At 46.4% G+C, this 11,767-nt stretch overlaps 1 protein-coding gene across 1 annotated transcript; it reads left to right on the top strand.

The window, feature by feature from the left end:
• Window positions 1-669: 669 nt before the first annotated feature.
• On the top strand, window positions 670-9,985 carry cdc25b (cell division cycle 25B). Its single transcript, XM_020658629.3, has 15 exons — window positions 670-1,364; window positions 1,492-1,574; window positions 2,746-2,797; window positions 4,077-4,118; window positions 4,257-4,290; window positions 4,407-4,544; window positions 4,871-4,990; window positions 5,096-5,221; window positions 5,387-5,464; window positions 5,569-5,757; window positions 5,902-6,006; window positions 6,096-6,158; window positions 7,634-7,732; window positions 7,866-8,111; window positions 8,922-9,985. Exons 1-15 carry the CDS (start codon window positions 1,150-1,152, stop codon window positions 9,060-9,062), a joined length of 1,731 nt encoding a protein of 576 aa, XP_020514285.2. The 5' UTR covers window positions 670-1,149; the 3' UTR covers window positions 9,063-9,985.
• The last annotated feature ends 1,782 nt before the right edge of the window (window positions 9,986-11,767 follow it).

Raw genomic sequence — 11,767 nt, 5'->3', positions numbered from 1 at the left:
TTGACTGTAATCGTTTTTTGTATTCTACAATTTGGCCCCCTGGCAGTGAGAATTAATTGAATGTGGCCCAATTACAAAAACAATATGAACATTTAGACACTTTAATGTTTATCTTGACAGTTTTTAACTGTATGGGTTTCATTTTGATCTATGTCGGGTTTCTTTAGATCTTCGTTCAGGTTAATAGGTACATATGAAAAAGGGGAAAAGTGGGTGTTATTAGAGACTTTTAATTTCCCTCTGGATCAATAACGTTTCTATCTGTCTGTATGTAGGCTACAAGGCTAAATATCTTCCATTTTAGCAGTCGATCTATCCTATCTATGCAAAATAATTATGCAGTTATCTCCAATTCTTACATTTGTGGATAAATCAAACCTCTGTTTTGATAAATTACTGATGTTTTAAATGTGTAAACTCGTGCTATATCTTACATTTCCTGACATGTAGACTTGCAAAACAGCCATTTTGTGTATTTTAAAAGCTTATTTTCCTACTTTTCTTTTAAAAACCAAATCCTTCATCAACGCCGACTAATATCTTTATCAAAACTGTTAAATAAAAACACTTTAAAATCATAAAAATGTGTATTTCTCTTTATTAAAAGCCAACATGTTCAGAGTCTGAGAACAAAAGATGAACATTTTAAAGGATTGTGTCACATCCTCTTTCCTCTCCCTCATCCGGTGAAGGGACAACAGCGGAGACTCGTGACGCGCTCTGATTGGTCGAGAAGATGTAACAACGGCGCTGATTGGCTGAGAGATTGCCGCTCCGAAGCTTCTATTTTGAACATAAATACGAGCAGCTCCTGGGTCTTTCTCTCAGATAACCCGGGGCTGTCAGAGAGGGGGTACGTGTGCTGCTGCTGCCCAACAGGAACCATAACTATGCTACTTTAGTCATTTAGCAGCTAAATCAAACATTCACTCCTTTGCCGGATCCTACAGAACCAGAACCAGCCGGTGTTTCGGGTCGTACATTTTGGAAATGCTCCTTTAAATTGTCGCGATCTGGCTACTTGTTAGCTTCCGGGGTTAGCTTCAAGTTTGGACCGTGTTGCTAATTTTCCCGGCATTACAACCTCCCACACCTGAAGGCAACAACCGTCTGCAGGACTCGTACAAAATCAGGACAACTAAAAGGTAAATGGAGTCGGTCAATTTGTTCGGCAGCACCAGTCCCGTTAGCTCGGTTTTGAAACGGAGGCCCGACGCCATCCCCGGGCTTTCCTCGTTCTCTCTGCCCGACATGAGCACAAAGAACGGACACTGCAAGAACCTGTTCTCCCCCGGACCCGCGTCGGTTCTGTCTCCTGTCACCAATCTGGCCCTGGACCTGAACAACTGGGCCGGCCTCGGAAGGTAAGAACCCCTTACTCTTTTTTGTAAACCTGAAATAACATCAGAATTTATTTTATCAAACTTTACAGTCTGTTGTTTTTTTCCAGCTTGTTGATTTTTTCTGTTTCATAACTTTCCCCCCAAACAGCCAGTGTGACACCCCGAAAAGGAGAAAGCATGCTCCCCTGGAGAAGGTTCCCTCCTTCGGCTCTGATGTCTCATCTGATGCTGGTAAAGAAATCTATTAAAACTGATGCTTTTTTTTTATTGTCATGCACATTATATTCTATATCAGGGGTGGGCAACTGGCGGCCCGGGGGCCACATGCGGCCCCCATCTACCCTCAACGTGGCCCTCAGGTCAATTTTTACACATCAATTAATTGGAAACATGAAGAAAACATGACAAAATCTGCCATGAAATCATGAAAACCAGAAATCTGTCCATAATAATATTTGATCACTGGTATATGTTGAGTTAAATTTGAGACATAATTGACTGTAATTGTTTTTTGTATCCTACAATTTGGCCCCCTGGCAGTGAGAATTAATTGAATGTGGCCCTTGCTGTGAACGAAGTTGCCCATCTCTGTCTTATATGAATTCCTCCTCACATCAGATTTGCTCATGTGATTGCAGGTATTATCTGCACACAATTTTATTACTGCAATGATAAAGTGACAAATGATTACCTGAGATTATATCAGCAGTTTAGTCTGTTTCTATTTCACCTGTGCAACTTTATCGTCATCTCAGAGGTCTGAATTATTTTAGCTTTCTATCTGACTATGAGATTTTTAACTTATCGGATGCAGACCTGAGCATGAAGCTGATGCTCCATTTTTAATGCAGTCAGATGAAGCTTAAGGTCACCATCAGCTTCCCTCAGATTGATGAGAAGCTAGTTTAGGGTTAAAACAAGGTATTATACACATTAAAACTGTGACTTAAAGCAAGTATTCCTTTATCTCACATTGCATCATGCAGTCCTAGTTCCTACCTCGGGTTGATCTTTAAATCTTTGCGGCTTATTTGTGAGTGTCAAGTTTAGTCAAAGAAAATCCTGACTGGAGTTCCTTTGAGTCCTCTTTATTTTTAAGTTGCATGAATTCACAGCTCGCTCCTCCATTGCGCCTTTCAATCATATTTTGAAGTTCTTTAACTCACCAGGAGGACTGCGGGTTGAACGCCTGTGTTCATTGTTTAGCGCCAAACACAACGGGTCACATCCCCCTTGTCGTTCAGTTGACCTGGTTCTGATTCTGAACTCGTCTGAGGAGTGAAATCAAAATTTAAATCTGATCAGCCACTGCGATCATCTACTGGAATTAAGCTGCTTGTTGATTTCTTTAACACCACCTGATGCTTTTATTGATCGGCGACTCTCCTCTCTCTCCCTCCAGGCCTCGGTATGGATCTCCCGAGTCCCATGGATTCGGTTGAATTGGACGACGCGTAAGTTGCACTGTCTTTCTCATGTCTGTTCAAATCAATCAGCCTGTGAGCGCTGCCCCCTCTGCGTACTGACCCCCCCCCCCCCTCCTCTACCCCACCCCCCCTCGACCCTGCGCTAGGGCTCAAGCAAAATCTCATCTGTGGGATTATAATATCTACCGTTGGCTTTAAGAAAACCGCTTCACTCATTTTTTTTTACTAAGCAGATTAGACCATCGCTTAGAGCTCGACTTTCTTTCAGCTCTGAAGTGAATAAAGACTGAAGAGTGAAACAACCTGAACCACTTTGTTATCTTAACCAGTTTGTCTGCATGGCGTCCGTCGGCTAATCTTGGGTGGGCCAGTCGCGAGTCTCTGCAGACATCTGCCGCCGCATGATGTGCTGCGAGTTCCTCTACAGCAGCATTTGTTGCTAAAGACCTCATTCACCTCTTCTTACAGCTGCTCTGTTGCTAGGCGCTTCCTTACTTTGGGGGGGGGGGGGGGGGCTTGGGTTTTTTTTTAATGATAGCCCACCCCCTCTGGAGTTTGGCACACTCTTCCTATGCACTGTTATTTCAATAGGAAAGGGGGGCTGGAGCTTTTTCTGCGTCAGGGCCATTGAAATGAGGGCATCCTTAGAAAACTACTGCCCCCCCCCCCCCCACACACACACACACACATCCCCCCTCTCTCTTGTGGTCTGCATTGAATGAGACACGCTCTCTCCACAACAAACAAAGGGCCCTTGCAGAAAAGGGGTTGGCGGTGTTGGGCTCCAGCAGGCATATGTTAGATTAGCTGATCTCTGCATCACTTCTCCTGCTCCCCCCCCCTCCCACCCCCCTCCTCTTGATCTGCACTCTGAGCCCTCCACCTCATTTAGCATACAGGTGGGCTTTACTCCAATGCAAAGACCACCTCTCTACTCTATGCATTCACCCAACTTCCTCAGCCCAACCGTTCCTGTCGCTTCCTCAATAGAGCTGCAGGGTCTTTGTAGTTTTATGAGCACAAGGTGTTCTCTGACGGGCAGTGAAGGCCGCTCTCGTTAAGAGGTTTAGGTAAAAAGACGTTTCTCTTCTATCAGGGCTGAGCAAGAGAAGATTGATTTGTTGATCAACAGGAAAATTAGTCAATTTGAATTCAAACAGATTACTCAAAAAGCAGTCTCAATTTGTCCCTTTTTTCTGGTTTGTGTTCTTGATAATGTCACACAATGCTCTCAAGTTGCAGCCTGACTTCCATCCTCCTCCTCTTCTTTTGAATCTTTTATAATTTGTGATTTTCGTCGTTACAGCTTTGAGAGGGCCATTCAGCAGTCGAGCAGAGTCGTCAACGAGTAAGTTCCCTTCTAATCAAAGACCTTTAAAAATCAATAACTGGTGTTCTCCAAGGAGCATTTTACTCCTCAGACTGAAACCATCTGTGTGTTGATTTGATCTTTATTGATTGAGTGTCCTTTCTCTCACGATTATAGGAAGATGCCAATTAGAAGAATCAATTCATTACCAGTGAGTAGATCAGTCTCATGTGTTTCATTTGAAGTGGTTCCATATTCGGCTGATGTCCAAGTTTTTCCTCGACATCGACTCGTTCAGCACTAACCGAGCGTCTCTCCTCTCCTCAGGTCCAGCTCCTGAGCCTCAGTCCGTCTCTGAAGGGACAGGAATCGGACCCCCACAGATACGGAATATTTGGCCAGCAGCCCTCGCAGATACCGGCGTCCTCGGGCTCCCAGCGCGAAAACAAGGAGAACATGCCCGAGGTGAGTTCACGATATTTTCTCAAACCTTAAAAAAAGAACACCTACACCCAGTAACCCAGTATAGAATTTAAGAGGTATGACTTGTTACCATGGCAACGGCATTTGTTTCATTTTGCTTAAAATTGTATTTCTTACTTTTTTTTTCACTCAGTGAATGTTTGAACTGATTTTTTGCAAAGTGTTTAAAAGGAAATCGACTCCAACACAGGAAATCATTTATTCCTGTGAGTTTGAAGCCTGCAGGAATATTTTACAGCAAATGTTTTAGGTTTTGAAGTTTTTTTTAAAAGTGTTGGCACTCTCTAAAAGATCCTTTTTTCTTTCAGGAGGGCTTTGAATTCAAGAAACCGACCAAGCCGGCGTCACGTTGTCGCGTTCGCTCCTTCAACAGCGGGCAATCAAAGGACGCGTTTGCCCGCCGTCCCAGCTCAGCACCGGCCCTCATGGTACGTTTTTAAATTTTATGGAGGAGAATATGAAGCACACAGCTATGGGTTAGCTACACAGTCCTAATACGATGCTAACAAGCCGATCTTTCCCCTCTTCTCCAGTTTTCTTCGCCTCCTCCGATCCAGCAGCTGGACTTTCAGGACTCCAGCCCCATGTTCCTGCGGCGCTCCTCGCTAAACGACGACGAAGATGACGGCTTCCTGGAGGTGATGGATGACAACATGGAGGTGAGGCGCTGTCACTCTCAGACATCAACAGAGAGAGCATGTATCAGTCAAATATCACAAATCGTCTGATCAGGAAAACATTTTTGAGAAATCAGAAGATTGTGCAACTTGATCGATTTCACTGCAATCTGTTCTATATCTGACGACGCTCTCTTTAACCTACAGAATGACTGTGGGATGCCGATGGGAATGGCCAGTCTGCTTCACGCCCCTCTGGTCTCTGACAGTGGAGGAGAAGACTCTGTAAGTCTGAAATCTTTAACCCTTAAACGTTTCATTCAGAAGGAAAGCAGAAGCTTCATCAGGCATGTCTCATGTGTAATGATTTCAATGTTTCTCCCTTCCAGCCGGTGATCCGCTGCCGGCCCCGCAGCCTGTTTCGTTCCCCCTCCATGCCCAGCCCGATGTCCCGTCCCTCTGCGAAGCGTCCCGACTGCCCCACAGACGAAAACACACCGGTCAGGGTGAAGAGGCGTCGCAGCCTGGCGGGAACGCAGGTCACAACGCTGGAACAAAACCCAGAGTCTCCAAGAACGGTGAGGCCTCATTACCTGCTACACCCATCAGTTTCAAAGCCGTCATGTAGTTTAGAGACAAGATAAGAACGGACTACAGATGATCCTTGATGTCTTGCTGTCCTCCTGAATGTCTCCTGAAGTTTCTCCCTCTTCTTCCTGCAGAGCTGCTTGCTGCTGCAGAGGTCCAAGTCCTTCTGCCAGACGGACATCGAGAAGCTGCTGGACGGTGAAGACTGCTCCAATGAGCTAATAGGAGACTTCACCAAGGTAAAGAAGATGAATTATCTGCTGAATAAGAACAGAGTTAGTTAAATTACTCTTCTAATATGATGTCCCTCCTTTTTTTTTGTCTTTAGCCGTTCGTGCTTCCCACAGTTGACGGCAAACACCAAGACCTCAAGTACATCAACCCAGAAGTGGTGAGTAGACGAGCTTTGACAGAGTTTTTTTTTTTTATCTTTAAGACTCAAAAAGGTCAAGTGAAGTAAATGTAGGAGTTTTGCTACAGGGCTGAACATTAACAGATACTTACTAGCTAATTGTTGGAGTTTTAAAAGGATGAGAGAGAGAGAGAGGGCAGGGGCAGGCAGGGGCAGGGGCAGGGGCTGGCAGTGGCAGGCAGGGGAGTGGCAGTGGCTGGCAGGGGCAGGGACTGGCAGTGGCAGGCAGGGGAGTGGCAGTGGCGGGCAGGGACTGGCAGTGGCAGGCAGGGGAGTGGCAGGCAGTGGCAGGGGCAGGGACTGGCAGTGGCAGGCAGGGGAGTGGCAGTGGCTGGCAGGGGCAGGGACTGGCAGTGGCAGGCAGGGGAGTGGCAGGCAGTGGCAGGGGCAGGGACTGGCAGTGGCAGGCAGGGGAGTGGCAGTGGCAGGCAGGAGCAGGGACTAGCAGTGGCAGGCAGGGGCAGGGACTGGCAGTGGCAGGCAGGGGCAGGGACTGGCAGTGGCAGGCAGGGGAGTGGCAGGGGCAGGGACTGGCAGTGGCAGGCAGGGGAGTGGCAGGCAGTGGCAGGGGCAGGGACTGGCAGTGGCAGGCAGGGGAGTGGCAGTGGCTGGCAGGGGCAGGGACTGGCAGTGGCAGGCAGGGGAGTGGCAGGCAGTGGCAGGGGCAGGGACTGGCAGTGGCAGGCAGGGGAGTGGCAGTGGCAGGCAGGAGCAGGGACTAGCAGTGGCAGGCAGGGGCAGGGACTGGCAGTGGCAGGCAGGGGCAGGGACTGGCAGTGGCAGGCAGGGGAGTGGCAGGGGCAGGGACTGGCAGTGGCAGGCAGGGGAGTGGCAGGCAGTGGCAGGGGCAGGGACTGGCAGTGGCAGGCAGGGGAGTGGCAGTGGCAGGCAGGGGAGTGGCAGTGGCAGGCAGGGGCAGGGACTGGCAGTGGCAGGCAGGGGAGTGGCAGTGGCAGGCAGGAGCAGGGACTAGCAGTGGCAGGCAGGGGCAGGGACTGGCAGTGGCAGGCAGGGGAGTGGCAGGGGCAGGGACTGGCAGTGGCAGGCAGTGGCAGGGGCAGGCAGGGGAGTGGCAGTGGCAGGCAGGGGCAGGGACTGGCAGTGGCAGGCAGGGGAGTGGCAGTGGCAGGCAGGGGCAGGGGCAGGGACTGGCAGTGGCAGGCAGGGGAGTGGCGTGCAGAGCTTTTCTTCTCATTGCATAAACTCTTCATGCAAGCGCTCCCAGAACCGCATCCAGCGCTTTTCTGCCTGGAGAAAACGCTAGGTGGACACACGTGACCTTAAAACTCCAAACGAGGGATTTTAAAATATAGCTGTTGCAGAATTGTCTGCATCGTAGATTCAACTCAGAAATATCCTGGCTTTTGTTTCCACTCGGTGTCGATCTGTGTTAGAATAAATATTCAGCAGATTTTCCAGCTTGAATATTAAATGTGTTTTTTTTTTTTCCTCAGATGGTTTCAGCCGTGTCCGGCCAGTTTAATCATCTAGTGGAGCGAGTCATCGTCATCGACTGCCGCTACCCGTACGAGTTCGAGGGCGGACACATCAAGGTGAGGAATCTCCCAGCATGCACTTTGACAAACAGAAATAACTAAATGTGTGTTCATGTCATTCATGCTGCTCGACTTACTTCCTGGTCTATGTCAAACTCAAAGTCTTGATGTTTGTGTCCCGTCTCCTCAGGGGGCTCTGAACCTGCACCAGGAGGATCAGGTCCAGGACTTTCTCCTCAAATCGCCCGTCATCCCGTCCTGCGCTGACAAACGCATTGTCATCATTTTTCACTGCGAGTTCTCGTCGGAGCGCGGCCCCAGGATGTGCCGCTTCGTCAGGGAGCGAGACCGCGCCATGAACGAGTATCCCAACCTCCACTACCCCGAGCTCTACATCCTCAAGGGCGGATACAAAGACTTCTTCCCTCATTTCCAGGTTTGTTCTGATATTCAGAACTCTGCGGGTTGAATTTTAGTTTTTTTTTATGTTGTGCTGAATCAGATGTTTCATAGTCTTGAGTATTCTGGTTGCTGATTGGCTCGTTTCCCGGCTTAAAAATATTGATGTAAGGGATTTCTGAAATGTCAGCAAAGGATTTAAAAGGGGAAATTTACTTCTTGAACCAGAGCTGCTGAAAAAGTGGGAGGTCACTGTTGAGCTCGAAAGCATTTTCCTAACTTGTCATGGTTAAGGGAAAGCTCTTCTTAAGGATTCTTTTAACCCTTTAAAGGTCACATCTTAGGCGAGATACACTCCATGTTCCTCTGACTCTAACATGTGTCTCTAGTCCGTCTACAAACCCCCCAATGATGAGAAAAGTCCATCCTCTCTGTCTTCAGCCTGCTCCACTTTTCAGAAAATGTGTGCTCAAACAGGCTGTTTGGAGATTTTCCCTTCATGACATCACAAAGGGCAGTAGCCCCTCCCCCAGGTGGGTGACACTCCCACAGCTAGGCGTTTGTTCTGCCCTCTGAGTCTGCCTTCTCACCGTAAACAATAGGACATGGAGAGAGAAAGACTGAGTACACCCAAGCCCTTCCAGAGAGGGGGCGTGGTCAGACACAGCTCATTTACATATTTAAAGGTACAGACACAGAAACAGCCTGTTCTGAGCAGGGCTGAAATAGAGGGGTTTATAGACATGATCAAATACAGGATCAGAGTGGATTTAGAACAAGAAACTTCACACACATGTTTTGAGGAGCTTTCAGTAGTTTGACCTCTTGTTGTTCTCCTTCTGCGCAGACGCAATGTGAACCTCAGTCCTACCGGCCCATGCACCACGAGGACTTCAAGGAGGACCTGAGGAAGTTCCGCCTCAAGAGCCGCACCTGGGCGGGCGAGCGCAGCAAGAGAGACATGTACAGCCGACTGAAGAAGCTGTGAGCGCCTCGTAAATTCTCTAAAAAAACAAAACAAAAAACTGCCTCCAAACACACCACCACCTCCCCCCCCCCCCCCTGAACTGACAGAGGACTTACTCCCCTCGAGAGCCTGGGGCCTCACCTCACCCCCCACCTGCCAGGAAGAACCCTTTGGAATTACAGAGCCTCGTGAAGTTCCACCCAGCTTTAGCAAAGTTAGTTATTTATGCAAATGTGAAGAGAAGCCTGAGGTGCAGCTTGATGATCGTTTTAAAACCACTCGGACCTACTGCCTGTTTTATCTTTTATTATGCACAACAGATCACCGCCACATCGCAATAACACCACCACACTGCCAGTTTAGATTTTCTTTGCTCATTGTTGTGTTTTTTTATATTCTGCATCTTTTATGTCCCTTCCTTATTTAAGCACTTAATTTAAAGCGAGCGTGGTGAGGTGCTTTTTTTATTTTTTTTATTCTGCATTTATATCGTTTTTGCTTTCAATGAATTGTATAAACAAGTCGATTCCCTCGGTGCGCGCCTTTCTCTAGGCGTCCCAAAAATGCAAATTGGATATTTTAATGTCAAGTCAATAAATGCCGACCTTTTTTATTTTTCCTTTGCTTCCTGATCAGTCGCAGTGCTTGGTGAGTTTTTTGTTTTTCTCTCTTCCTGGGTCAGAAGATGCCAAAGCAAACCGACTACCTGTTAAACTTTGCAGTGAGATTTTTTTTCTTCTTCTGATGCTGCAGGTCAGCAAAGTGTGCGAGGATTCAGATTTCTTTGTTTTGCTTTGTTTCCCTTTTGATTTTTTTGAGAGAAAAATGTCTTCTCCTCTGCAGAGCTGATGTTTGTTTTACAATGAACAGGGTGGTTTGAATGTTTTGGTTCGGGCTCGTGGGGGAGCTGTTGAAATAAAGAGCCGATGTGTGTTCAAATGTGACCGATCTTCTCTTCTTTTTTTGGGGTCTGGAGTTATGAATGTGTTGAGACTAAATATCCTTCGACCGCATTCTACAAAAGATGCAAAGTTTAAAATCTCCTGGTGATTTCAGCCTTGCACAAATGTTTTCATGGTGAGCTAACTTGAGAACGTAGGAGGAAATATTCAGAGAATTCACTTTGAGCGATCAGGAGGTGGGCTGGTGACATTTTTGTATCCTGTTGCACGACCACAGACTTTCTGCATGTGATCCTACTGCGTCATTATGTTTCCAGCTCAACATTAACTCCACTCCTTTGTCGGTTCTGACTCAGCTGAACTACACATGGCAGTGATCTAAAGTAAAAACTCTCAGCGTCTGACGTTGTTTGTTCGGTTCTAGTCCACAGATATTTCTTTCAAAACTAAGATTTTCTCCTCCAGTTTAAAAAAAATAATTCTTTCCACACGTCGCTGTCCTTGACATGCAAAAATGTTCTCACCATTCCTCTTAAACTACCATTTCATTTTCAAAGTTGACCCACTGCCCCGGAGTCTGACCGGGTCTCTCCCAAAACCACTTCCGTTGTCAGAGTTGTTTGAAGCAGCAGTGACCTCCGTCGTCCATTCAGGCGTTTCAGCTCGTTGACATGTGAGAGAGTAACTGTCTGTACGTGTGAGCATGTCTAAAGTCCACTTAGCACCAGCGCTAATCTCATGTAAACAATAGTGACAGCGCAGGACGATGACATCACAGCGCGATGTATTCCCATCTGTCAAAAACCTGCTGCTCAGTAAAATGTTACAAGAACTAAACTCTGCTCTCCCCCTCTAAACATAAAAAATCTTAAAGTGAGTTTCTGAACATCTTCACCCTGGAAGGAGTTTTACTAAAGGAGAGTTTACAGTGACCTAAAATGCCGTTTGTGTACGACAGGTAAACACACAGAAAATCTTTCCTGTGTTGACGAGGCCTCAGTCTGCTGTTCTTTGTACATCATGAATCACTTCCTGAATCGCTCCTTGGTGTACAGATCTTGTTTAATTCTTTTTACCTTTCGTTGTTTTGGATCCAGCACCCTCTAAAGGAAGTGTGTCTTTTTAATTTTAAGATTTAAACATTTATAACTAACCACTTAATCAGTGCAGGTAACTAAAGGGCCAAACTTTCACTTGTTCAAACCATTTAATGTGTTTATACAAGAATTTAAAACTTTGATATGATACTGGGAAAAATCAATATTGATACCAGTTTGGATACCATGGCAACAAAAATAAAAGGCTTAGGAACCCAGTAATAAGGAGAGCTTGCAAGCAAACTCCTGCACACTATCAGCTCTCTCTCTCTCTCTCTCTCTCTCTCTCTCTCTCTCTCTCTCTCTCTCTCTCTCTTGACAGATTTGGGTTTTTTAAAAAAAAGACTGAAGATGTAAAGTATTTTTAAGCTTTGGTTCTTGTTGATGCTGTGGTGATGCATTTTTAAAAGTAGGAAAGAATCAGAAAGTTTGACAACTGAAGTCTAATCGAAGGTTTCTTTACTCCATTAACTTTTTTAAACACTGTTGTTTTACAGCGTAAAAGTCTAAACCTCTTAAATGTGTAATTCAGTCGCTTAAAGATTTGGGAAGTTGTGATGCGTCTTTTTCAGTTTTCTGACATGTAAGAAAGAAAGAAAGAGAATCTTCCTTTTATTTGCTTTAAAACTTGTGATATTGTTCCACAGTCCAGACTAAAGGAAGGCTCTTTGCTATGAATCAGAGTTGTGACCTACATAACTCGTCCCTCCTCCTCGTCTGAGCTCTA

This window comes from Labrus bergylta, chromosome 18 (genome assembly GCF_963930695.1).
Source record: "Labrus bergylta chromosome 18, fLabBer1.1, whole genome shotgun sequence".
Taxonomy (NCBI): domain Eukaryota; kingdom Metazoa; phylum Chordata; class Actinopteri; order Labriformes; family Labridae; genus Labrus; species Labrus bergylta.
The sequence above is the reverse complement of the archived record's forward strand: the minus strand, read 5'-3'. Positions and strand labels throughout refer to the sequence as shown.

What these genes read in the sequence shown, in the direction of transcription:
- cdc25b (XM_020658629.3), top strand. Translation starts at nt 1,150, where the DNA reads ATGGAGTCGGTCAATTTGTTCGGCAGCACCAGTCCCGTTAGCTCGGTT. An exon ending in TCGAGCAGAGTCGTCAACGA is followed by an intron (nt 4,119 to 4,256) that starts GTAAGTTCCCTT and finishes TCACGATTATAG; the next exon opens with GAAGATGCCAATTAGAAGAA. An exon ending in ACCCAGAGTCTCCAAGAACG is followed by an intron (nt 5,758 to 5,901) that starts GTGAGGCCTCAT and finishes TTCTTCCTGCAG; the next exon opens with AGCTGCTTGCTGCTGCAGAG.